Raw genomic sequence first — 26,810 nt, forward strand, 5'->3', positions numbered from 1 at the left:
CTGCTCCAGCCAGTCTCAGAGAGTTGGAAACTGCCCTAATGGAGGAATGGCCATTGCTCGCATCTGCGATGGTTGATCACCTCATTGAAAGCATGGAAAATCGTTGTAAAGTTTGTGTGAAGGTCCGGGGTGGTCACATACCATAATCCTGTAAGTTTTGTTGTTTGGTTTGTTTGCCTTTAAACATCATTATGTTAATGACCCAAATGTGACGTCATCATATAACTTACGAAAAGTAAATATTTTTTTCATCCTCGTGCAAAATTCTAGTTTTCTTTAATGCATAAACACATCTGCTACCTTCATGTACAAATTTGTGTTAATCAAAGCTTTTCCATATTTGTTGATTTTACCATCGCGTGCTTAACTTTTGGAAGCGTGTTTATTTTGTCAGTTTGGCAGCGTTTACTGAAAGGATATTTCTGCGAATTGAAAAATATTGCTCTTTTTTAAAACTGGACAACGCTGCGTAACGATAACTGTTGATGACACTGTTACGCATGCGCAGTGCGTAACGCCAAACACAGCTGCTGTCCAATTAGAACTTTGGTTAACAGTTTAACTGCTTCTAGAACAGAAAGCAATACGTATGCCCCTTCGCGAAAACAGGTTTCCCCTTTATCGAAGGAAGAAATTAGTCTATTTGGAAAGGTTGGGTAAAAGTTTCCGCAGGAAAGCAACACGATTCGCATTGCTAGGTTCATGTCAGTTGACTTATCGTAGTGTACAATGGAATGATGCCTTCCAGTACCGGCTCCAAAGGGAAGGGGGAAGATTCCCTGGCCCACACATCCGCCCCACTCACCCCCCAGCGCAGCGCAGGTTACAACACGGTATATTAACAGGAATATCTAGCTGCCTTTGTGACAGACTCGCCATAGAATAATTCGGGTTCGAACCGCGAACTCTCTATAAATTTCATCAATCGCGATTAGCCAAATAGTGGTAGTAATAGCCATACAAAATAAGATAATGAACATATTAACGGGAAATTAGGATCCAGAAAGTTTTTACGATGGGGTCATTTGCTGAAACAGCATTTTGAATGCTTTTTTGGGTAGGGAAATCGAGAGAAATAATTATATTGACTTGTTTCTTTAAAAAGAAATAGGTTCAAAAGAGGAGTTATGGCCCCTGTAATCGCCTCTTCGGTGTGCCTAAGCCAGTAATTTTAATGACTTTAATTCAGTAGCACACTTACTTGATTCGAACTTAGACAATGCCATAAAATAGAAAGGCCTGTTTGTTTACGTCATCATTTGTAGGTTACGGTTCTCAAGATGGTATCAACATAACAGTTACGTTATATATCACTATATTGCGATTATTACACTTTATCCACATACACACACACACACTAGTAATACTAGGTTCAAATTATGTTAAATATTCCACCTATTCACCATATATTTGCGACTATGATGCTGATATGCTCTTGCGATCCATGTCCTTGTAACGATGACACTGCATGTAAACAGACTGTGTTTGAGCTTGACGCGTCCTTTAGTCAAAAGAACATGATTTAACTAAAAGAGCAAATAATAAGTTCACATGAAAGACTCGAAAGCATTCGCGTGATGCCTCTCAGGGTATGAGGTAATATCTCTCTGTTAGTTCGTCAAATAAAAATCAAAGTTAAGTTTGCACTAAGAAAAAGGAAGTCGATTTTACTTCTTTGCAAACTAAATACTTATATGTCTAACATATAATCCACGTCACTCAAAGAAATTAAATTTCTTATAATTCAACTTGATCACTCTATTAAAAAACCGAGCCCCAACTTTAAAGTCAAGACAAAACACAATCGTAATTGCCATGGTAACAGCCCTTACAAGATAAGTACGTACAGGTTAGTCACTATCCTGACATTATCAGTGATAAGTAAATTACAGAAATTAAGATTAAAGAACAATAAACATTTTGTACAAGAGAAAAGGTAATTAATAACAATAAATATAAGTGCAATGGGAAAGGACGTGTCACAGCATTGGCTGTCAGTTTCTAGGTTGTCTCATTGAGGGGTGCCCACAGGGGGATAACATAATATTTAACATGTATATATTATTATAAAATGTGTAAAAAAAGTTTACACCTTTGCACCATACTGCGACATGTGCGATGAAGCGGGGAGGGAGAATCAGGATATAGGAAATAATAAAGAGGTTGGCAACACTTTGTACAGAACCAGTTCGAATGAAGTGGATTGAGCCAAGATAAGGAACAGACGGAATCTGGAAAACGAAAAGCTCAGGGAACTCTGAAAGAGAGAGAACTTGTCGGAATAGCTGCCCAGAATGGAAGGAAGAGGTCATCGGTACAGCCATGGAAGAAATCGCCAATTCTCAGTTCCATTTTAATCCGAGAGAGGGCAGCGCTGCTGCAGAATAGAGAAGACTGCTGCAACGGAACAGGAGGAGGTTTCCAGTCTTTCTTTCCGAAAGCAAGGAAACAGGGATAATAAAGGTGATGATAGAAAACGAGTATAGATATGTGCCTTGTTATAAAGGGGAGGAACAAAGATTTCGCCGACGAAGCTACAATTCAAGAAAAGGATCAGCTTTTATAATCCTGGACAATAATATCGAACAGTGATGACGCAGTGGTAGCGTCGTCGCCCTGTAATCAAGGGTTCCTGGGTTCGATTCCCGGTGGTTCGGAACCCACTTAAAACTGTAGGTCCAGTCCCGATTAGCCTTACTGTGCATAAAGTGGACTTAAAACACCAAATCAAGCACACAATCAATAATGTCGAACCTACCTCAGACAGCTAACCACAATTGGCAGGCATATTCTCTTCGCCTTATTTAGTTTTACTTCCGAATAACATTACCTGCGAGACTAGATACACATAAAAACAAACCTCAGTATTAATGTAACAACATACGTACATGTTTAATAATTACAAGAAAGTAGGAATTATCCTCTTTGTTAAAGAAGACAACTTGAGACTTGATTTATCAGTGGGCAGTAAGTTAAATTTCATAGTCATGACCTACTGTTGAGCCATCTAGCGTCAGTTTTATCGTAATAATTGTGGATGAAGAGATTCTTCGCTTTGCTGAAGAAGATAGCACATGGCAAGTTACCAGTAGCGACATTGATTTTTGGCAAATGCGATGAGACCAAAAATGATAATTACTGGGGGGAAAAATAGCGAAAATTCATCATTCTTGTGTTTTGGGCTCAATAAATAAAATGTACAATATTTACGCGTGTATAACGTGCACATTTTCCAAAACTTTACTCAGAAGAAAGCTATGGTGAGTGTTATACATGGTGGCGCCAAAAGAACGCATGGTTTTGGAATAAGTGTAGCGTCGTTGATTTTCAAGATACAAACGTTTTATTAACACCAAAACCATCGGTAAGAAACGCAGTTTGGATAGGTCAAGTCGAAAACCTCGTTCAGTCGACGAGCTGAAAGTTGCCATTCGTGAAGGAATTACAGCTGTGCCAGACGAAATGTTGGCAAGGGCAATGCGGAACTTTGAGGAGATACTTCGGATGTGTGCAGCAACAATGACGTCATCATTCCATACTTAAATCATCACTGTATACCAATCCAAACTGCATTTCTTACCGATGGTTTTGGTAATAAAATGTTTGTATCTTGAAATCAGCGACGCTACACTTATTTAAGAACATGCGTTCTTTTGCGCCACCCTGTACATAAAATAAATCGAACAGCTACATGAAACCACGTGCAAATAGGTCTTTCCCACGATTTTTCACCTTGTATGGGAACATTTCTTATCACCGAGCGAAGCGGTTGGGTTCTGACGGGAGATCGAGTGCTCACCTACCGCCACACGGAAGCCGTAATATCGGTATTTGTTGAAACTTCCTCAAAAATAGTTTCCAAAGTATTAAACTGTCACGAACCGACGTACAATTGAAAATACTTGGATAAGAGCGCAGTGAAGGTATAATTTTAGATACAATGAGCAGAAAACAGAAAAAGTAAACAGAAAAAAAATAACACCACTTTTGTGACATAAAAAAATCGAGATTCTTAGTTATCAGTTGGCAGCGAGTAAAATTCGTAGTTGCCCTACGACAGAGCCATCTAGCGTCAGTTTTATCGTAACTCGAGCTCCGCGATAAATTCGGGAGATGCCTTAGCATTGTTTTGAAGTTTGCAGAGGACTGTCTTAGCAGAGCTTCTCCCAGGTCCCTTAGCGAGGAAGCGAGCAGCAGCTCTGGGACGCGAGGCCCTTAATTTGTGCATTATCACGCATGAGTTGCGTAATGCGTCCTTAATTAGGACTGGCAATTGTAAAGTGGCAATTCGAAAAGCCAAGGTAAAGGTTGCTTACGGGAGCGAAAGGGTGAGGCTGGGAGGCGACGGAGAAAGTTGGGAAGGAAGGAATGGCTGCTGTGTGGGTTGTAATAGAGACTTGGAAATTAACGCTTCGGTACGAATTACAAGTATAATGAGCCGTGAATCCAACCTTTTCTGTTGTGCTTGATTTCTCACTGCTTCTTAGCCGTTCTCTCTCAAAAACTTCAGATTTTGGGGTTACCCACAAGGGGGATCTGGAGGGGCGTTGGCCCCCAGAATAGAGAAACTGTACTTATTTTCATTTTGCTCGAGTCTCCTTCCTAGATTTATTCATCCTTTAAATTTTACTGCCGACCTCCAAGGTGGAGTGGAACAATGCGCCAGGTGCCTGGGTTCGAATCCCGGTCTGGGCATGCATGTTCTTTGTATCCGTCCCTTCATTAATTTCATCATATCACCGCTCATCCTCTCAGTCACGATTGGCCAATACTAGCAGAGAAGCGAAGAAAAATAATCAAAATCATTCAAACTAATGATCTCGAGCAGTGGCGGCAATTAGGTGTGGCGTTGGGGGCAGTTGCCCCTCCCTACGTTTTGCCACTTTAGCCACAGCACTATCCCTCTACCAAGGGAATGTAAACAAACTGTCCTTAACCCCCCTCCTCCAGTTTTGGAACCCAATCGCCGCCACTGGTCTCGAGTTGATAATGCCGATCTCGTCTCAAGTCTCGAAACACATTTTCAGAATGGACAATGTATCTCAGCACAAGAACTGTTTGGATACGAATCCTCGAACAAAAAAAAAATATATATCCTGCATATGTATGCAGCCACGCAGCACGGGTTCACAATTGATACTTTACTCTGTCCCAGGAGTGTGTGAATCAACGGTACAAAATGGGAGAAAGCGAGTGGACGGAGGAAAACAGTGCGCGCTGCTGGTTACCCTCATCGTCGCGATTAGCCAAAGTGGCAGAAAAGCGACGCCAAAGGTAATCAGATCAAATGAACTAACATTTTGGAACCTATTTCATCACCCAGTCTACTCTAAATTACGGTTTCCCTCTTAAAGTTAATAAAACGATTGAATTAACTCCTCTCGTATATGCGCAGCGAAATTTCGGACACTTCTCACCTGGACCCTCTGTATATAATTTTAAAACAAGATGGGGAAGAGGGAATTCCGTAACACGCCTGACTTGTCTCGTAACATAGTAGGCCCCGTAAGAGATTCCTCGGTCTAGCGGCTCCATAGGAGGTCGATTATGAAAGACTAAGCCGAGGGAAATTGGTCCCGCGCCCATCTTACCCGACAATTACCCGCTTCCATCCGTCTCTTCCGCCGCCTAATCCACTGCTTGTAATTATCACCTCCGTAGAGGCTGTGCTAATGTCGGGGATTACCTCCCCGCCTCTAGAAGGTTGGAAGCTTACACAAATGCTGCATAGCGTCCCTTCTCCTTCGGGAACTAATGGAGAGGGGAAATTTCCCTTAGAGTTTGGAAAATCCTTCGCAATAGAAAAAATCCCTCGATGTTTGAAAAATCCCTCCCGAGATAGAAAACACCACTTGAAGCAGGAAAACATTGCTTGGAGTATGGAAAAATCTCTCGAGTAAGAAAAAATCCCTCGAAGTAGGAAAACTCACTCGAAGTAAGAAAGAATCCCTCGAAGAACCCCCCTCCCCGCAGTAGGAAAAATCCCTCGTAGTAAAAAAATCCCCCGAAGTTAGAAAAATCCCTCCAAGCAGAAAAAATCCCTCCAAGCAAAAAAATCCCTCCAAGCAAGAAAAATCCCTCGAAGTAAGCGAAGCCACCAAGTGTATCGTGGGGCCGTCCTCACCATTGCACATGTTGCTATTTGGTTACCTGGTTCCAGGTTAGGCAGGGTAGATCCGTCACCAGACACTCCCGAACTTTATATCGATAACTTATTGAAACGGTCCTTTCTAGGACAGAAATCAAAGGTTTTCGGTGGAAAGACAATACGATGAAACGCAACATAGACGTGTAAGGAGAACAGAATATTCACAGTGCAACATACATTGATAGGCAATGGTACTTACCTTATCCTTATCCTGGTCGTGGGCTATTAAGGGCTGTTGACTCTTCTTTAAGGGCGACATCCTGTAATGGAAAATTTGCCTCTGTGAGAATACTGGCAACGCTGTAGGGCAATCTAGGCTGACCCAAGGGATAGTAGGAAGCTCTCATAAGGAAGATTTACAAGGTAAACACTTTAAAAATTACAAGCAAAATTACAGCTTTAAAAACTTTTTTTGTAAATTACGGAAAAACCACTGACATTAACGAAAAAATTAAAGAAAACATTTTCTGTAGCCCATCTAATGAGGATCAAGGCTAAAAAAGAATTACCTGCTTACGACCATTAGATACGGAGATTGATTGATTGATTTGCTTTAGTTTACTTCGCTTTCTTTTGTGCCACTTTTGGATAATTTGCGAAGATGGGGATGAGGGATGATATGATGAAAATTATGAATGGACACTCACAAACATCAATGTCCAGGCCAGGATTCGAACCCGGGACCCCTGGCGTCGTAGCACGATGTGCTAACCACTCCGCCACGGGGGCCGGCTCAAGAAATGAGAGTTTGCGAATCTGAGATTTAGGAGGGAGTTCTTGGGGTGGGGGATTTCTGGAATTTTACACTCCTAGTAGTGTTCTAATAGCTGACTAAAATTCAGCTTTTACCGAATTATTTCCGACATGAAGCCAACTAGGCTAGTGGTACTGTACATAGTCTAACAAGCTCCATACTACAAGCCACACTGGGCAAAGTGTCTCTCGGAAAAGTATGGTAAAGGACCACGTGTACTATACCATGAGGACAAATATACAGGCAATGGATAGGGCTCAGCACATGCTCGATCTCGGTCATTTTTTAAGGTGATGTGATCAGCACCACGGTCCAGCCGCTATTACTGCCAGGGTTGTTCCGCCCGCTGTATCCATTTATTTGAGGCTGGGTGAACTCCAGAGCCGCTTTATACATCAACAAAGCCGGAAAATTCAAACCTTACATCACCCACCCCGGAAAGCGAACTCTGGACTCCCGCGTCTCCCTAAGGGCATAGAGAATGTAGGAAAATCAATGAATGACAAATAATGGTTAACGCTGAACTGAACGAGTAAAACTTTTCTAACTTTTCAAGACCGAGAAATGCAAGGAACAAAACTAATTTGTTTCAGAAATGCGTGTGCAAATTGAAGGAAAAGTTTTTACGATTAAATTGACTTTTTCTTAAATTTTAATACTTATTTTCCTAAGGTAAGGGAAATGTTACTTAGAAAAGGGATATTTTTGAAGAAAGTGGGAAATTATGACTTCAGAGGGAAATTTTCTAAAATCAGGATTGCAACACTGCCTCGGTTTGCCCGCTTTGAATCTGGCTGGTCGTAACAGACGAGGGATTTCAGTACAAGCGAGGGAGGATTGCATTCATCCGGGCCTTTTCCAGTTCAGTCCACCGTAAAAGGGTTGGAAATTCCCTCCCATCTCCTGCCCTCCGAATAAAGCGCGAAAACTACTCGCAATGGAACTTCCTTTGAAGCCAGCTTCTGCGCTCGCTACGCCGTGGACTTTCTTACAGAACTTTTGCGCAGTGTTTCAACTCTCACCGAGCCTAGAGGGGGCGCTGCACGATGCGTTTACTGGGAGCATAACGTTCATTTAGACGCTGCAAAAAAATTCCAACCTTCTTTGTGCTTTTGTTTGCAGTATCAATGATCCCTATAGGTGTAACTGTAGTGAAAAGAAAGTAGGTAAATGTAACGTTCCCCCTGCATATTTCACACGTGCCATGAAGGCACATTTTGGGGATGTGGGTGTAGGGTTCCACCAGTGGCGTGTCGAAGGGGTGATTCTTGGGGGTCATAAGCCGCTCTTTGGTCTAGTATACCTAAGAAAAGAACGTCTTAGGCAAGAAAGATGGCTAAGTGTGGGCATACTGATAGAAAAAGTATTGCGTGGAACCTCTCCCCTCGACATTCTGGGCACGCCACTGAGCCCACACATTCTCAACCTTCGGCCATTTTAGAGGCGTTGCCCCCGAGGCTCTAATTTATTTCAGGCTTGGTGAACCCCAGAGCCGCTTTATGTAGGGATAAGGCTGGAAAGATTCCGATCTTAGATCAGCCACTCCAGTAGTGTTGCCCACGAGACGAGACTTTGGCCTGTCTCGTCTCGTGGAGCCTCGTGGAAATGCTGTCTCGTCTCGAAAATATTCGTTTGTCTTATGACACATGGTTAATCTCGTCTCGTCTCGAATTTTTAAAAGCCTGTCCCGTCTCGTCCCGTGGGCAACACTACACTCCAGGAATCGAAGCCGGGTCTCCCGCGTGGCAGTCAGGCGTCCTACCAACCAGACCACCGCAGCAGCTCCATGTGAAAAGTCACGTAAAAGTTATGTTCCATTTACCACCCATGAATTTGTTGTATGGTCTGGGACAATTTGAAGGAGTCAATTCTACCACTCATTCGCAACGTTCAAATAATTCACTAGCTGAAAAATAGTGGTATTCATAGATAACACCAGCAAATTGCCCATCAACATTCTTATTCAATATAATTTACCCAATGCTAGGTTCAAGGATTTAAGCAAAACAGTTGACAATTTCCGGTCTCGTACTAGATGTCTGTGTCTGGTAGTTTCAAAAAAATTCGACACTACATCAGCACCAAAATGAAATTTGAGAATTATAGGCGTTGAGTTTTTAGGCTATTGGTCCATGATGTATTTATAGACTTACGTTACACTTCTGGAATCTCTCTCTTACAAATAAGATTTATATGTTGGGAATTAGTTGAATAGAACACGCGTATTACCACAGTTACGTCATCTAACAAGTTGGTTTAAATCCTTTGATGCTTTTATTATTTCATACTCCTTCCGACAAGAAGAAAGCATAGAAATCATCATTACAAAACATTCGACACATTATCAACCGGTCTTCCTTTTCACACAAATATGAAACTCAAGCCACAAAAACAAAGGTACAAGATTGCAACCTATTCAAGACGTATAAGAGTAATACCATAATATGCAACTTCTCTAATTTGTACAGCACATTCACTGACGTGACGTCACTCATTGAAGACCGGAGCTTGTGTTGCAAGTTTGTGTGAACAGGGAAAACAGTTATCAACAAGACAGTCGATTCTGTTGATACTTTGATGCGAAAATAGCGCCAGTGCCTCCACCTTACAACAATGAGTTCTCCCCTTGGGTCCAACAATGCGGTCTTGGCAACAATTGCCTGGGGAGTGACGTCCTTAACAGGGCAATTAGAGCGCCACGCAAACAGCACGACCCTCAGCCAGGACGCGGCAGGACTTGGAAACACACACACACACAGGCTACCAAGCGTTCGCGGAAGAAGAAGAAGAAGAAACTGTGTACGTGACCCGTGCTCTAGAATGATCCAAATTACAGGGAAGTGAGGAGAGGGGAAGGACTCGGATAAACGAGAACCCAGAGGAAATAAAAGATGGGCTAAATTTAGGGAGGGAAGGAAGGTGATGTTTGTGCGGATAAAGTGAACACTTGTTGGGGGAAACAAAGAAACGAAACGTGAAAGTTAAAAAAAAAGAGGAGAGGATAAGAAGACAGTGTGGAATCAACTGTCTCTCCTTTTATTTTACTTCTAAACATTCAGTACGCAAATAGACAATCAAACGAAGGGGAAACAGGGTTGCTTACCTACTTTGCTCGCGATACAGTGGTGCCAATTCAGAATATGAAATTGTCACCAACATACACTGTGAAAACGACTTAGTCAAAAACGAGTAAAATTTAGTCACTTTTGACTAAATCCAGTACTGAAACTAGCACCGACTCAATTTGCGTCAAAAGTGAATACTAGCATTTAGTCAATTGATTTGACTGTATTTCTTAGTCAAAACTTGAAGAACATTTAGTCATTTTTCGAGAAGAACTACTACTCAAGTTCAAAGATAATTTACTCATGTTTTGAATAACATTTAGTCAAAATTGAAGAAGTACTACTTCTCAAGTTCAAAGATAATTTACTCGTGTTTTGAATAACATTTAGTCAAAATTGAAGAAGCACTACTTCTCAAGTTCAAAGATAATTTACTCAAGTGAGAAATCAAGTTATTCATTTTTTGACTAAAATTTCATCAAAACTGAATAATCACTGCTTCTCAAGGCTGAAGTGGATTTATTCATTTTTTGACTAAAATTTAGTCAAAATGGAATAATTACTGTTTCTCAAGACTGAGGTAAATTTATTCATTTTTTGACCAAAATTTAGTCAAAATGGAATAATTACTGCTTCTCAAGGTTGAAGTGGATTTATTCATTTTTTGACTAAATTTTAGTTAAAAATTGAATAATTACTGCTTCTCAAGGCTGAAGTGGATTTATTCATTTTTTGACTAAAATTTAGTCAAAATTGAATAATTTCTGCTTCTCAAGGCTGAGGTCAGTTTATTGATTTTTTGACTAAAATTTAGTCAAAACTGAATAATTACTGCTTCTCAAGGCTGAGGTCAGTTTATTCACTTTTTATTTAAATTTGGTCAAAATTGAATAAGTATTGCTTCTCTAGCTTGAGGTAAAACTTAGTCAAAATTAAACAGAAACTACTTTCCAAGATAAAAATAAATTTGTCATTTATCAAGTTACCTGTATTTGTGACCATTTGCTTGAAAAATGACAAGTTTATTTCAAGATTGAGACTAAACAATGGAACATGAAAAAAGTATGGATCCCTGAGCATGACACTAAAATTCTGTAGTAATAATATTTGTTCACGCTGAAAAAAAGGGTTCCTGGACAACTTTGCAGTAATTGAAAAAAAATATCTTACCTCAGATAGATAGATATACATCTAGAAGAAGCATGTGCAGAGAATATATAGTAGTTTCCTCAATTTAACACAGAATTAACAAAAACTCAATATGCTGACCAAGGCAGTAATTTATTTTATTATAAAACATAAACTAAACATAACGTTTCAACCTTCTAGCAAGGTTTCCTTCAGACTCTGCACCAAGTACAAATGTTGTTAGAATTAACAAGCATTTCACCATCAATTGGAAATATATGCATTTGTAAAAAAAAAAAAGTCAAGTGTCTCAATTTCCTTATACGAACTACATTCTATGACAGTAAAAATTCTGCATAAATATTCTGAAACTTTAATTCAGAAAAGAAGATAGGTTGGCTTCAAATTGGCTAACTGGTCAGTGATATGTGCCAAAAGAGCTATGAGGTCTCAAGTTTATTTGAACCCTGTATAAGACATGGATGCATGGTACATGCCTCATACAGCAATCCGACATTCATTCTCATCCAGCTTAACCCAAGAGGCATTTGTTAGGTAGTTTAGGTAGAACAAATACATGTTCTTGAAGCACATTACCTTAGAAAAATGACCAAAATCATTCTCAATAAGGGCAAATAAATTATCCACCACACACACAAAGAAGAGAATCACTGCTTATGACTTAAAAATAACAAACTAGGTGTATTTTGGAATTATTCTTGGAATTAAAAATTATATTAAAATCATTACGTAAATAACTGAAGGATTGGAAGAAAAAACTGTGAATCAAAACAAATGGACAATTCATTTTGAAATTTATTTATTGGAACTCTCACATTACAAACTGCTCAATAAGTAACAATAGCAGACCACAAATTCTCAATTCAAACATGAGACTGACCAAAAAATATATGTTATTGTTAATATGCTCTATACCCAGCCACAATATGTTTCATTTTATAGTTGCAAAATGTTTCAAACATTAAAAACAACACTGTGACATGAAGGAAGTTGAAAATGACCTTATGAATAAAAAGTATGTTTTCTTACTAATACGTAGGCTACATTTAAATAACTCAAGAAGTTGCTTGTGTTAAAATGTCTATGTAGGCTAAAGTATAAAGATAAATAAAAATAAAACCAAATCATTAAAATGGAAAAACCACACTAAAATAGCATTGTAAAAGTAGGCCAAGAAAATCAATATTTTTTTATACTATGAAAGAAAATGAAAAAAATATTGGCCTGCAACTAGTTCAAACAAGCAAATATTTTGAATATATTATTTTATGAAAATGTTAACATTTTTTTGTGACTTTCACTGGTCCTGCTGTAGTGCTGACCTGGACGTATAAGCCTACTCCCTGCTGTGAACATCATTATGATACTTCCTTATACTCAATTTGATTTGTACCCTTTAGCAGGTCAGGTTATATCAGGTGTTTACTGTATTTAGATTTTTTAAAATTCTTATCAGATTTTCTTTCCGTACACCCCAGCGGTAGACTCAGAGGCCTACACTTTTCTTAGCTCTAAACTCCAAGCCATTATATTATTGAATCACTGAGTTCATTGTTGTTTACATAGATGCTGTTATACTATAACAATTAAAGAACTGCTATCATTAATAAAAAAACAAGAACCAATCATTTAATGAATGTACACATATTTTATCATTCACTAAACTTCAAAAAATCATATTAATGTCTATATAGTAACTATAATAATTACAAAAATTACCAACCACTTGTACACTGTCACTGCCATGTGCAAGAGGGTGGGGGCATTCACAGGTCCACCTGTTGAATTTTTATGACATTATGACATTATGAACAAAAATAATACATAAACATTGGGAACACCCTAGGGAACAGTATGATTTATTTTCAACTTTTACTAAAAATACTCGCATTATAAAAATAGAAAAACAAGAAATGGTGGGTCTAGGCATGCACCCACAGGGAGAGCGATTGGGGCATTCACCCCTCCCAATTGCCAGTTCTTGTATATTATTATTCCTAATATTTTTTGAAGACCAAAATGTTCTGTGCTTCATCACAAAGTTTAAACCTACTGTATGCTCATGACAGACTAATCGAAACTGGATCCACAGTTTAAATTTGGATCCAAACCATTGTGGAATGTGCCTTAAAAGGTGACCCCTTGAGAAAATAAGTTTTTGTTTTCAATGGTTATTCACATTACTTCTCATGTCTGATCATTCAGTTTACAATGGCAATGGAAAGAATTATAAAAGGGTCCTAGGTTCGATACCTGGTGGAGGAATATTTTGATTTGGATTCTACAATAGTTTCAACTTCAACTCCAGTCCCTATAAGCATATTTGTGCATAAAGTGGACTTAAAGCAAATAGCAATCTCAATAATAATTTTTCCCCGCCCTGGACTCTTATTTTTGCAAAACAATATGACTAGACAATATCACTAGACCATGGAAGTCTGCTTGGTTCCTGTCCACAGTAGTCTATATTATTTATGTAAAACAGTGCAAGTGTTGTTAGAACTTATTCTCGGTCAGATGAGGTACTTGACTGAAATTTGCCCCTCGAACTGTAACTTCTCCGCCACTGGGTGGGCCTGGCAGACTTCCCCCCACCCTCAGGTAAGCTAGATGCAAGCTGTGTGGAAGGAATTTTATGATTATGAATAACCATTTATTCATGCTACACACTGGTTTCTATAACAAAATGAATGCCTATCCAAAGTATATTATTACCTTACCATGCTACATTTTTCAGAGGTTAAAAACTGAAGTAAATACATGTAAGGTGGTGATCCACATACGCTACCACACCTTAATAAATGTTCCATAGCAAAAGAAAATCTAAGCCACACCTGTAATCACTTGTTCAAAGATTCACCTCCACAAAAGATGCAGCAAAGCCTAGCCACTTACGTCATGTCAATATTTCAAACAAAAAAGCAGCTGGCAATCACCTTAAGTTCATTCTTATTATTATTTCAGTTTCATCCCAACACATGTCCTCTTCAGGTGACTGGATAAGGCAATTTTATCCTGAAAAAGAAAAACATACCACATGAAGAAACATTTAGTGAATATTAAAATGGAAAAACATGTCTATACAAATATATTGCTGTAAATGAGACATTTTCTCCACTTTGCTGCTATTTACCACAGAAAGAGCAAAACATGATATACAGAGTACCACATGAAGCTGATTTCTATTGCTTATAAAAATAATACTTTCATTAACATCTCACATGTATAATAATTGACACAAAACAAAAATGTGTTTATCCCTAATTTTGAAGAATACAGTACCCTAAATAAGAAACCCACAATTCTTGAATATAAGACAGTGTACAATTTTTTTTTTATATATAATCCCCGGTTATACACTGCAGTAGATATACTGTATATGGTACTTCAATTCAGCAAAACAAGTTTTTCAAACCCTTTTTACTCACAATATATAAATATAATGATTTTTGACACTGTCAGTTTTAAAAGGTGAAGCAAGACTGTTTGGCAGACTTTTGAAAACCATGAAACACATTCGTATTTGAACTATTCTTCACTAGTAAAGTGAAACGTTTCAACATGCTTCCGATGCAATTCAATTTGCAACACAATAATCAACATAACTTGCATTGCTGTCTCATTTTGAAGGACATAAATACTCAGTTTTATTTGACCCTATAAAAGCATAATTCACAACTAAGTGATTCACAAATCAATCATATTGAGTATTATTCAATTCACCTATTGTAACTCCCCCATGGAGCCACATAATTGTTCTGATTCCCGTTATCTCTGGATTTGATTCCCAGCAGGACACAGTGCTGTAAATTGAATTGTAATTTAAACGGCTTGACCAGTCCCAATTAGCCTATCTCTGCATAAGGTGTGCTTAAAATCATTGTTCATTGAACGTTTGTCAACATAGAAAAAGACAAAAATAATGGCATTTGTAGTTTGATACTTAAAGTAAAAATGTTATTGCACACATCTGATCCATCTGATAAAGAAGAAAAAGAAACATATATTAACAGAAAACGAAGAAATACAAAACTAAATAATCTTAGAGATTCACAAACATGCACATGGTATGTCGGAGCTATGAAAGAGCCTGTCAGTGGACTTCCATTGCGCGACATGTAGTGTGCACGTAGATTTCCAGTGACATTGTTATGTAGCTTCCAATTGGATTCAGCTATTTCTTTTCACAATGCTGGCACTCACAAACTATCTGGGGGGCTCTAATGGAAATTGAACTTCTGTTTGTACTAAAATAATTTATGAGCCATAACGATTTGGCTATGCAGGAACCCAAACTGAACCATTACTTGGATGATAACAAAAAAATCCTAATTACATGTATTTCTTATTCAAAACTGATGTAGAATTAAAAAATTGTCAATATTCCATCCCACTAGTTATATTCCAAAGAGTGTCTTCCCAATGGTGCAGTGGTAGCGTCCTCACCTTGTAATCAAGGGGTCCAGAGTCCTATACCTGGTGGAGGCACATAGTGGTTCGGATCCCACTTTAAATTGTAGGTCCAGTCCCGATTAGCCTTACTGTGCATAAAGTGGACTTAAAACACCAAATCAAATCAAAATGTTCCAAAGAGATTGTGTTAAAATGTAGGAACCAAACTGAAGGTATAAATTGAATGTTTCTACAAGAATGTTTCTTCATCATACAATTAAATAATTTTCGTAAGAATATTTATTGCATCTCTTTCTTCATCAATCCATTCAGGGTCATTCCAAAGTGACTAAGGTAGTGAACTAAGGTACCCGACCAGTATATTATGGCATATGCACAGCATGGATATGAAAAATACAGACACCTAGATAGCTCATAGTATGTATTGGACATAGTGCTTGGTGTGACATGTTTAAGTAAAATATAATGCTCACTCCTTTTGTAAATGTAACATATTTGCCACACATAGTGAAACAAAAAAACGTCAATGTGAGAAAAACAATGGTGCCTATTTTATAAATCTAATAAATATTTTTTTGCTGTGAACTGAACAACTGAAGACTGAAATGACAAAATATCAGATTCTACAAATTCAGCAAATTATTGTAGTTAATTTACACACACACACACAAATTATGTGACTTTTGTAACATGGAAAACATATTACAAATCTGAATAAGCAAACTTGCACCACACGTCAACTGTTTAAATATCTTCATTCAATGTAAAATGTCCTCTGCTATTGACCATTACACAAGATAAGCCTCCCAACCCCCCCCCCCCCCCACCAAAAAAATCTGGTCCTTTGGCAGAAGCCACTGAAAGTATAAGCCAGCTCTATTCATAATGGAGACTTCTATTTTATTCTGGACTATGTCAAAGGTCACCAGCCCTGGATAGCTCTTATAACCATATGACACAACATACCAGTCACTGGGATTTAAAATATGCATCATATTCCTGGCAACAAGACACTTACTACTAGCAATGCAAACTTCAAATTGTTCTGTGGCAAGTGATATGATCCCACTGATTGGTAGGTATTTGGCCCCCTCTGTTTCGATACGAGGATACCTTCATGCCATTACACAGTCGGCATGTTGAATGGTGCTAAGAGGTAGGATATTTTCAAAAGATATCATGTAAAGGCATACAAACGTTACAACTGTGAATTACATCATTAGTGTTGAGTTTACTATGTATTTATGACAGCAGTTAGCTCACTTTTTTAAACATAGTGCCAGCAAATATATCCAACATAACTATATTGTGGGGCCTATCTAGATGTTATGCAAAATTAGAAGTTTCTCTTTAGTTTTCAGCAGCTTTGTGTGAAAAACTTAATTTTTTTTATGACATAACATCTAAAATCAATATTCTAATATAATTTTTGTGTATTTTAAGGCAAATATATTTATCAATTGATGTATATAATTAGAGTGGAATACTTATACACTATTGTTAATGAAATTTCTAAGTAACTTTTAATTATTACAATTTTCAAGTATCGGTGGGAATCGGTGAGAGTATCGGCTTCGGTTCAAAGTGGTATCGGCTCAGCCTTAGTTAAGATGCATACTTTTTTATACTTACCATAAACCTACTTTGTTCCCAGTTGAGTTCTATTGTGAGTTAAAAGTGTAAATATATATTATTTACATTATACATAACTACCATTACATGAGTGTTTGTGATAATGATTTTACTTCTGACCTTGTTATAGTACAGGAAAGAAGAAAAATATACCTGATTATATCTGTGAAATTAGCCTGTTTGTGGGAGTGGTTAGCATAATGTGGTGGGAAGCCATGAATCCCAGGTTTGAACACTGGTTAAGACATATATATACCAACTTTCCATAGCATTTTGAACATTCAAAATTTTTAAAGAACATGATTCTGATTCTAAGTATATCTGTTACAAAGTTTCCATCAGTGCAGTTTTTCCCCTGAGTGTCTTGCTATGCAAGTGGAAGAAGGGAGATACTATATTCTAAACATGAGCAACATTCCTTTTAAATTAAATTTAAAGTCAACTTCATGCATCAAAGCATGAAATAAAATGAAGGGGAAAATGTAGAACATTTTCTTCACAAATAGACAAACTATCCATACAGATCAACACCTTGTTTAGAACTAACAATATGTTGTGAAATAAAGAATGTATGAATTGTACAGTACATGTAAAAAAATTGCCCCTTGTTCAGAAAAATTAAAATTGTGAAACATAATATTTCTTGTACTGTGAACAAAGTGCTCTCTCTTTATTGCAATGGTGTCAAATTTCAAAACTAAATCAATAAAACTGAAGTAAACCCATATTTCAGTATGTAGATTCAAATGCAGTTGTGTCAACCAGCATTGTTTAAATTTGTACTGTGCGGATGGCATATAACATACAGACATGTAGTCCCTCATTTACTAAACATGTATATTCCAGGTTAGGCAACAATTCTCATAATAAGCAACACATTAAGACTATACACTCTCATACTCCCCAGCCAATATACCCTTTAAAAGGAAGAGCTCCAATACTACTCCAAATTGTAAAAGTTGTATTTTGCAGGCAGATCAACACTTTGATTAGCAGAAACAACATGCAGTAAAATAGAACAATCAATGTATGAAAAATATTTGCTGCTTGCTAAGAAAAATTAACGTTGTGAATGTGTCTTCTTCTCATTATTGTAATGACCTCAAATTTTAAGAAAAAATAAAAACTTAGATGTAAACACATTTTTATGATGTAGATATCAAAACACAGTTATGTCAGCTAGTGTTATATAAATTTGTGTAGTGTGGATGTCACATAACATACATGCATGCATGCAGCTCATACTATAAACATGCATATTCCAGGTTAGATATATCTCCCTCCTTTTGCATAGCAAAACATTCAGTGGAAAAACTATACTGATGGAAGCTCTTTGTAATAGGTATAGCATGAAAAGTTGGTTTATACATGTCTAACACAGTGTTCGAACCTGGGATTCTAGCTTCATAGAATGTTATGCTAAACATGCATATTCTCCATACACCCTCATACTTCTCAACCCATAATCCTGTTAAAATGGAGAGCTCCAATAATGTTCCAAGTGGTAATAAAATCAGTATTTTACAGAGAAAATTGTTCAAAATACATAGAAAAATGTGTATGATACATGACCATCAAAGTGATCAGGTTAAAGTCTCTGTGTTAAATATTTTTTTACAAGTTTGTGCTGGTTTGCTACACGATTACAAGGAATCAAATGCTTTTGGTGACACTTTTCTCACTAAAACACATTTTATGAATAATGTTATGTAGTATCTGTGTGGGAAAATTATGTAGTGCTTAAAGGTAGTGAAATGTTATGAATACACAAAGAGTTCACACACAAAACATTCTTAACACTTTTACCACTACACACACACACAAATTATATAGAATGTATACCGGTAGTACCTGTGTGGAAACATTATGTAGTGCTTAAATGTAGTGAAAAATTATTAATACACAAACATTCGTAAAATACTTTGTTCTAGGATATCATTACTTTACAGCTGAACTTATTGAAAACGAAATATATATATGCAATCTGCTTAAACACGGCAATCTTCGTGATAAAAACTAGACGTAAGACGGAGAATATTTTCGAACATGACGGTAATGCTCCTTGTTGCTACGTTTGAACAAGTTCATTTTTCTTCTGCAGCAAACCAGCAAAAAATGTACAAATGTACTTTCTAAAAAAAATGGAGTTTGATTTCTCTCGAGTTTTACAAGGCAGTGATTAAAATATGCTTCACTGGCCGAGAAATGTGGTCGCCATATTCGAGTACACAACAAACCAAGATTTCAAAATCGAAAAGTACTTACGTTCTAAATTCAGAGACGATCCTGAAAAAATTTCCACAGAAGGCAATCTCATCTTCTTCAATGGAATTTCTCTCGAAGTTCCTTGTATACGGTTTGGTTGTAAAATTGTAAGCAAGGCGCGACGCGACAAACATTTTCCGTCAACTTTAGCCTGCACCAAGAAAGCCTGCACAACATCACGTTCATGGTGGTAGTATCCTTCCGCGCAATGAAGGGTGCACAGAAACAAAGCTACAGCGAGAGAAAAAATAGTTCTCTCTTTCTATTGACAGTATGCACAAAAAATATCTGCTTCAACTGAAGAATGGATGAAAACATTTTCTCTGGGTGATTTCGAATTCAATCAGATTGAAAAACCTAAAATAAAATATTCTACACAAATGACTAAATCGACGTGATAATGACTGAGTATGCTATATTACTCACTTCAGAAAACGGCATCTTCAATTTTGACTAAAATCCCCGCGAATATATCGATTTAGTCACTATTGACTAAACCATTTTTAACAGTGTATAGTGCTTGCATAGTGCCTAACCAGAAAGCGTAGATTTAGGCTAAGCCCATTAGGCGTGACCCTAGAACGCATGCATTAGAGGTGCTTCGTATTGTGTCTTCGCTATGAGCGTTGTGCTCTGTAAGTAGGCTGTTACACAAAGTATAGAGAAGCCGTACACGTTGAAAACTATGATTATGATTGATTTGCTTTATTTTACTTCGCTTTTTGTGCCACTTTGGGTTAATTTGCGAAGATGGGAATGAGTGATGATATGATGAAATTGATGAAACTATGAAGTCGACTTTATGCACATATGGGCTAGTTGGAACTTGACCCATGGGATCCGAACCACTATGTGTTCCACCGGGTATCGTACGCGGGAACCCTTGGTTACACGGTGGCGACGTTACCACTAAGCCATCAAGGAGGCCTGTTATATAAGAAATAAAGAGTAGACGAACAAGAGACAAGAAGAGCTAAACGAACGACAAAGTAGTAAAATCGGGATGAGGGAATACGTAAAGAGGAAAAAGTGAAACATGAGGAACAATATCTACGCAAGTAAGGAGTTACTTGTAACACACCTAAAAAGCAACAACATTAGAATTACTTTGCAGACCTTTTTCTTTAATATCATTTCCACATGGAAAGTCAGATCATATCAATGTCTTGACCCAAATTCTCCCTTAAAAGAATGTGCATCTTATAAGAAGACTTTTTTTATATCATAATTTTAGAAGGTAAAGATTACACGTATGATCCATAATAATCATAATGGGTTTTGTTCTCAACAATAAGTAAGAAAATTATTGACTGATTGATTGAGTTGGCGTTTTAAGTCCACTTTATCCACAGTAAGGCTAATCGGTGCTGGACCTACAGTTTAAAGTGGGATTCGAACCACTATGTACTTCCACCGGGTATCGAACCCGGGACCCCTTGATTACATCGGGGAGGCTGTAAGAAAATTATTGAGAGCTTTACTTTGTTTGAGGTTTAGCTCAAAATTTTAACATTAAAAAACGTACGAAGATAACTACAATGTAATTTAATGTTAATTTACTTATGTAATCAATGAGAAAACAGAATACATGCATGAAACATGTTATACAATTTATCTAATCTAAAGTAACTGGAATGTCAAGTAACTTTATAAAGTAACTGTAGGCCTAAGAGAGAATTCACACCGAAGACACACGCGACATGCGAGTTTCACACCGAAGAGACAAGCAACGCTGCAAGCAACACTGGTTTCTTTGCTCAGTTTGCATCATGGTACCGATATAATTGCATTAATCAGTTTATTAGTCACAAGAAGAAAAACTTAATAGGTATCCAAAAAAAGTTCATGCTGTATATTGCAGTGAGAAATAAAGACTCTAATTTCTGGCAAATGTGTTTTATTCAGCAAAATAAGCTCCTTCAGCTTCAATTACATGTTCCCAACGAGATACAAGCTTATAAATACCGCGTTTGTAAAAGTTCTGGTCCCTAGAAACAAAAAATTGTCCTATGACCTGCGTGACATCATCTCGGTTTCGAACTGTTGCTCACGCAAATGGTTATACATGGCCAAAAGCAAGTGAAAGTCGGATGAGGCAATATCCGGGGAGTAAGGAGTATGAGGTAAAATTTCCCAACGTTGATTACCTCCTTGGTCGCTTTCGCCGTATGAGGTCTAACGTTGTCTTGAAGAAGGATCACTCCTTTCCTGTTGACTTGTGCTGGGTGCTTCGGACGCCGTGCAGCTGCAACCCTTTGCAACTGGGACGAGTACACCTCGGATGTGATGGTTTTGCCATGCTCTAGCAATTCAAAGTGCACAACACCAGCGCTGGTCCACCAAACACAGAGCAGAACCTTCTGTTGGGAGTCAATGCAACAGAACCAGATGACGACCAATAATGTTTTCTTTTGCGGTTACTGTATAACACCCATTTCTCGTCACACGTCAATATCTGGTCCAGGAACGGGGCTTTCTTGTGGCGTGACAGCAATGATGCGCAAATGGTGAGCCGCTGGCGTTTGTCTTCCTCGGACAAAACGTGAGGAACCCACTTACTGAGCTTCCAAGTCTTCCCGAGGTTATGCAGATGCAATAGAATGGTTTCCTCCGACACTCCAAACCCTTGTTCAAGTTCTTTGCATGTTTGCTGTGGATCGCGCTCGATGGTCTCCTACAGCAGGGCTTCGTCGATAGTGGCGGGGCGTCCAGCTCGAGGCTTGTCCTGGAGGCTCTCATCGCCCGATGCAAATCGACTGAACCACTATCGCGCTGTGCGCTCACTCACTGATGCCTCTCCAAACGCGGAGCATATCTTTCGAGCAGCGGCTGCAGCATCGCTGCCCAATTTGAACTCATACAGTAAACACGGCCGTAAAACGTCCTCCGACACTGACATGTTCCCTTCATGATTGTAGTTCCTACAGACCTGCTGTCTATGCGACCGACACGCCTCCCAACTCTGCACTGACTGACGGTTGCCGGGAATGTAAACTTTTGACGTCATCCAGACAGGGTTGCCGACACATACCGTTTGACTTTCACTTTTCGTTCCAGCGGCACGAACTTTTTTGGATACCTGGTAACAAGAAACATTGTTACATGTAAATGGCGTTTTAAAATTTGTACAAGTTATTGAAACTTGGGAGAGGCATGTTGTGCACGAGAACACTGAGAAATAATATGCACTGACCTCAAACTGTATACGCTAGACTTTTCAGCCTGAATAAAGCGAATACCTAAACACTATAGAAATGGTTCTCAACCTTCGTGAAACCATGTCACGGTATTTCTTTTAAGTCAATGCCCTTAGCCGAAGAATTTTCCTCGTAAATCTTTACAGTATTGAAGATTTTATGCATGAATTAACATGTACCTATGAAATTAAATATTGATAAATAAATTCTAGCATGATCATAAGAGTAATAATAGTTTGATTACGTGTGTACATATGTTGACAAATATAAAAATATGGAAGAAAAAGTCTCCTTGTAATAAGATGATCCCGAGTTCGATAACCGGGGAGGCACCGGGCAGATCCAGTTCTGATTAGTCTATTTGTGCATAAAATGGACTTAAGAAACGAAAACTCTCAACTCAAATATGATATTGGGATTATGATAGTTGTCAACCACTTTCAGCAGAACATTTCGCTGCCCAGTATAGTTGATACGGGTCGCGGCCCGGCGGTTGAGAAACAATGCACTAGAGTACTTTATCATGTTGAATAATATATTTTGGACTAAAGTGTCTCCATATGCTGGCTCTTTCAAATAAAAGCAGTCAGGTAAATGGGCAGGTATCTTTACACGATGTTGAAGGCAAATTACAGCCGATAACTGCATCAAAATACGTGACAAAGCAAAAAGAACGTTGTGTTTAAATCTTAAAACATTATTAAAAAATTGTGCATATCGATACTTTATTATATCAGCAAATTAGAGGTTCAAATATGATTCCGGCTGGGCTATCTTCCAGAGTCTAAATATAGCTCGTTGCAATGAAGCATTCACTGCGCATACACGAACAACAAACTGAAGCGACACGATGCACGGTATTGAGAAAACGGCATAGTCCGAGAGGCACGTAAGCGACACGCGACACGTGCATCTTGCCGTGTCTCTTCGGTTCGAAAGGTTGCATTGATTACTGAGTGTTGGCTTCCAAGCGACATGTGTCTCGTGTCGCATGCCTCTTCGGTGTGAATTCTCCCTAATAGTAGCAGAGCTCTCTTTGTATAGTAACTGCAAGAGTAACTCACTTTGCAAAGTAACTGTAGGAATAACTTGCTCTTTAAAATTACTGTAAGGGTGGCTTGACTTTTACTGTAACTGTAAGAAGGGCACCCGCAAGATTTTTCTCGGGGGGAAGGGGGCAGATGTAAATTTCACACCTTACCCTTGAGTTATAGAAATTTATATTTTACCTTTTATTATTGCTTTTGTTGTTGTTATTATTATTATTATTATTATTATTTAACAACTCATAAAACTTAAAATGAATTGAAAATACTTTGGTGTTGTTGACAAGTTCAGATTCTCAGAGTGGGACAAATGTTTAAATTGTGAATCCTTCCCTTGCACATTGCAACACACTATGGAGGCTCATGTGCGATGGTAGTTGCGAACAGGGACACCAAACATTCGTGTATGTGAAATTATGTGTATGTTTAATAGAACACATGGTCTGTACTATAGACGTACAGAATTATGTAGTTTCGCTGTATTCGTATTTTCTGCACTATGTGTAAGTGTCTGAAATGTCTTGAAATTAACAGTTTTATTCCAGAAATGCAAAATCAACTTAAAGGGGAAAAGTGTGTAGAATTCTAGATTTTCACCGTGTTGGGAAATTTCGAAAATTTCCTCTGACGCAGTAAAATTTCTTCCATTGGGGAAATGGTGAATTTTTCAGTCCCGAATGTCGCGGTTGTCCCGTCTCTCTCACCCTTAGATAGGCAGTCAACATGAAAACGTTCCTTTTTGTTGGACATGGTTGATGTAACTTACAGCCTGTAAATCAGATTTAAAAAATATTATTTGTAATAAAAATACCACTAGATTTTCACTATTCGAATTTCATAAACTTTTCTAAGATATCCGGGGGTAAGTGCCGCTCTGCACCCTCCCCCTTTGCGTGCGCCCATAAACTGTAACATTAACCTACTCTTTAATGTAATTGTAAGAGTAACTTACTTTTGAAAGTAACCGAGTTACTTCTTGGCTGAAGTAACTAAAAGAGTAACTTCTATAAGTAAGTATCCAAGCATCGGAATAAAATGTGGAACCTCACATACACTCGACCGTACAGATGGGACGGGACATTAAAAAGTCCAGAGGACCAGACCAAGTTTATTTGCCGTGAAACAATGCCAAATTTTGTTTCAGAGCCTTCCAGCGCAATTAGGCCCTCTCCCTGAACTCTGGTGAAGTTGCCAAAGAGTTAAAGAGTCTTCTGTTCTAGTAGCCTGTGACTCATTGACCTTTGGGTCACGTTTTCGGCCAGCCTTGTCATAAGTTGGGGGAGCTGTTCCCTGAATACGAACTCTCTGCAGTGTTGCCATACCCTCTCCGGCACGAATGTAGGTCGCCTGTAGCCAAGAAAACGAAGGGAACAAGACCATTCGATTTGCATCATCGCCAATCGCACGAAAGTTTCTAGTAGTTTAGCAGCACCGCAACAGATGGCTCTGTGAGTGCATCCTTTCCTCGATGATGTACATACACATCATGCACCTACATCTTGTAACCATAAGAGAGAAGAAATAAGAGAATACTGTAATCTTCGAAATGATAAACGGTAGATGTATATAATGGACATTTCCACTCAATTTTTTTTACAACAATTTTAAAAACTACACCCTGGAAAAATGACCCATGCAAGTTCTCGCGTTTCTCTGCGTCCAGTTTAAGGCAGAAACGAGACTTCCAAAGTTGCGAGGTTAGCGTTGCGCTGAAAACACGCCGCCGCCATGTTACTACGTCACTCCTTAGGGAGAGCTCGTTTGTCGTCTGCTTCGAGCGTCCAGTTCCGGATGGGTAGCCCACGGTGAGCGAACACGTGCAGCAGTTTTACAAATCTGTACCGATTTAAATACTGGAAAAAGGAGCGATAGGAGAAAGGAAAGTTATGCTTTGTAATGATCATTCTTTTATGAAATATCCGTGCTGCTCACGTGCAAGGTAAATGGAAGGGTTCAGTTGCGTGTGTTCTCAGGCCATGCGAAAAATATTGCTTATAAAATTGGTTGCTGACCAGACACTCAAAAATATTTTTTAAACTTATATTTATCGATATTTACCGTAACCTATGTAGTGCAAAATAGGAATTTTCACATTCTTCACTTTATTTATAAAGCCTATTTTACTTTCTTTTCAATAAATCAATTTCAGTTTGTGTTCCATTTCTGTTGCGCAAATTATGATCAAATATTTTTGTGCAGATAAGAGAAAATACACTGAGACGATTACATTAGTTGCACAGTACATATCTATACTTAGTTTATGTATAATTATTACAAGAAAATAATGTGTATAATCATGGGCGTATTTAAGGGGGATTCAACGGGTCCAACCACCCTCTTTTTTTGGTTCACTAAAATTACCAGTTTCCTTGTTCTATCCGCTTGTTCATAAAAAATTCATTCGGACTTATTTCATTCTCTTAAATTAGAGGCGTATAGGACGGGATACGGATGGGAAGGAAATTTCGTAATTCCACACACCAGGTGGGACTGCAGACCAATATCTGCAATTTCCTGATAGTTTCGGAATTTCTGCGATAAGAAACTACATTGAGACAGTCAAATCAGTTATTTTTCCCCCTCGAATCAAGTAGTATAAAATACGATATTATGAGGACCACTTACAAGTGTAGAAAGTATGAACCCCCCTCAAGCAGATTTGCTTATACTTAAAACAAGCTCAACATGCCTATATGAGCTTTTTGCTCAAGTGCGGAACCTGTCTAATCCAAGATTTTTGTGAAAATGCCCTCATGGATTCCATCAGAAAGTATGACCCCCCTCAGATTGATGTGCCTATACTTACAAAAGGCACTTCTGTGAGATTCTTGTCCATAAACTTGTTAAAAATATGCCCCTCTTGATATTTTTTTACCCACACCTAAAATTACGCCAAACGTATTAATACGCACATACACACCCACACCCCCACACATACACACATATTTACTTCCGGTTTAAGTTCAATTGGATACCAGGTTCAAATTGTATATTAAAACAATGCAATATGCAGAGACTCTCTAGAATTGCTCCGTGACTCTCTCATTTCTTACATCATAAACATATGATTTTTCTCCTATGAGAATAACACTACATATGGTGTCATCAGGTAAAGCCTCATGGAATTCACAGATAATTTTA

General features: G+C 38.2%; 1 protein-coding gene across 1 annotated transcript in view; it reads right to left on the reverse strand.

Moving 5' to 3' along the window:
* Positions 1-276: 276 nt before the first annotated feature.
* LOC145991894 (uncharacterized) overlaps positions 277-26,810 on the reverse strand; it is a 499,455-nt gene continuing 472,921 nt past the window's right edge. Inside the window, exons 7-8 of the mRNA XM_083127928.1 lie at positions 6,348-6,408; positions 277-300 (exon numbers count right to left, since the gene is read on the reverse strand). Coding sequence (XP_082984054.1) covers positions 277-300; positions 6,348-6,408 — 85 coding nt within the window. The remainder of the gene's footprint in view (positions 301-6,347; positions 6,409-26,810) is intronic.

This window comes from Lepisma saccharinum, chromosome 8, assembly GCF_977018435.1.
Source record: "Lepisma saccharinum chromosome 8, izLepSacc3.1, whole genome shotgun sequence".
NCBI lineage: Eukaryota > Metazoa > Arthropoda > Insecta > Zygentoma > Lepismatidae > Lepisma > Lepisma saccharinum.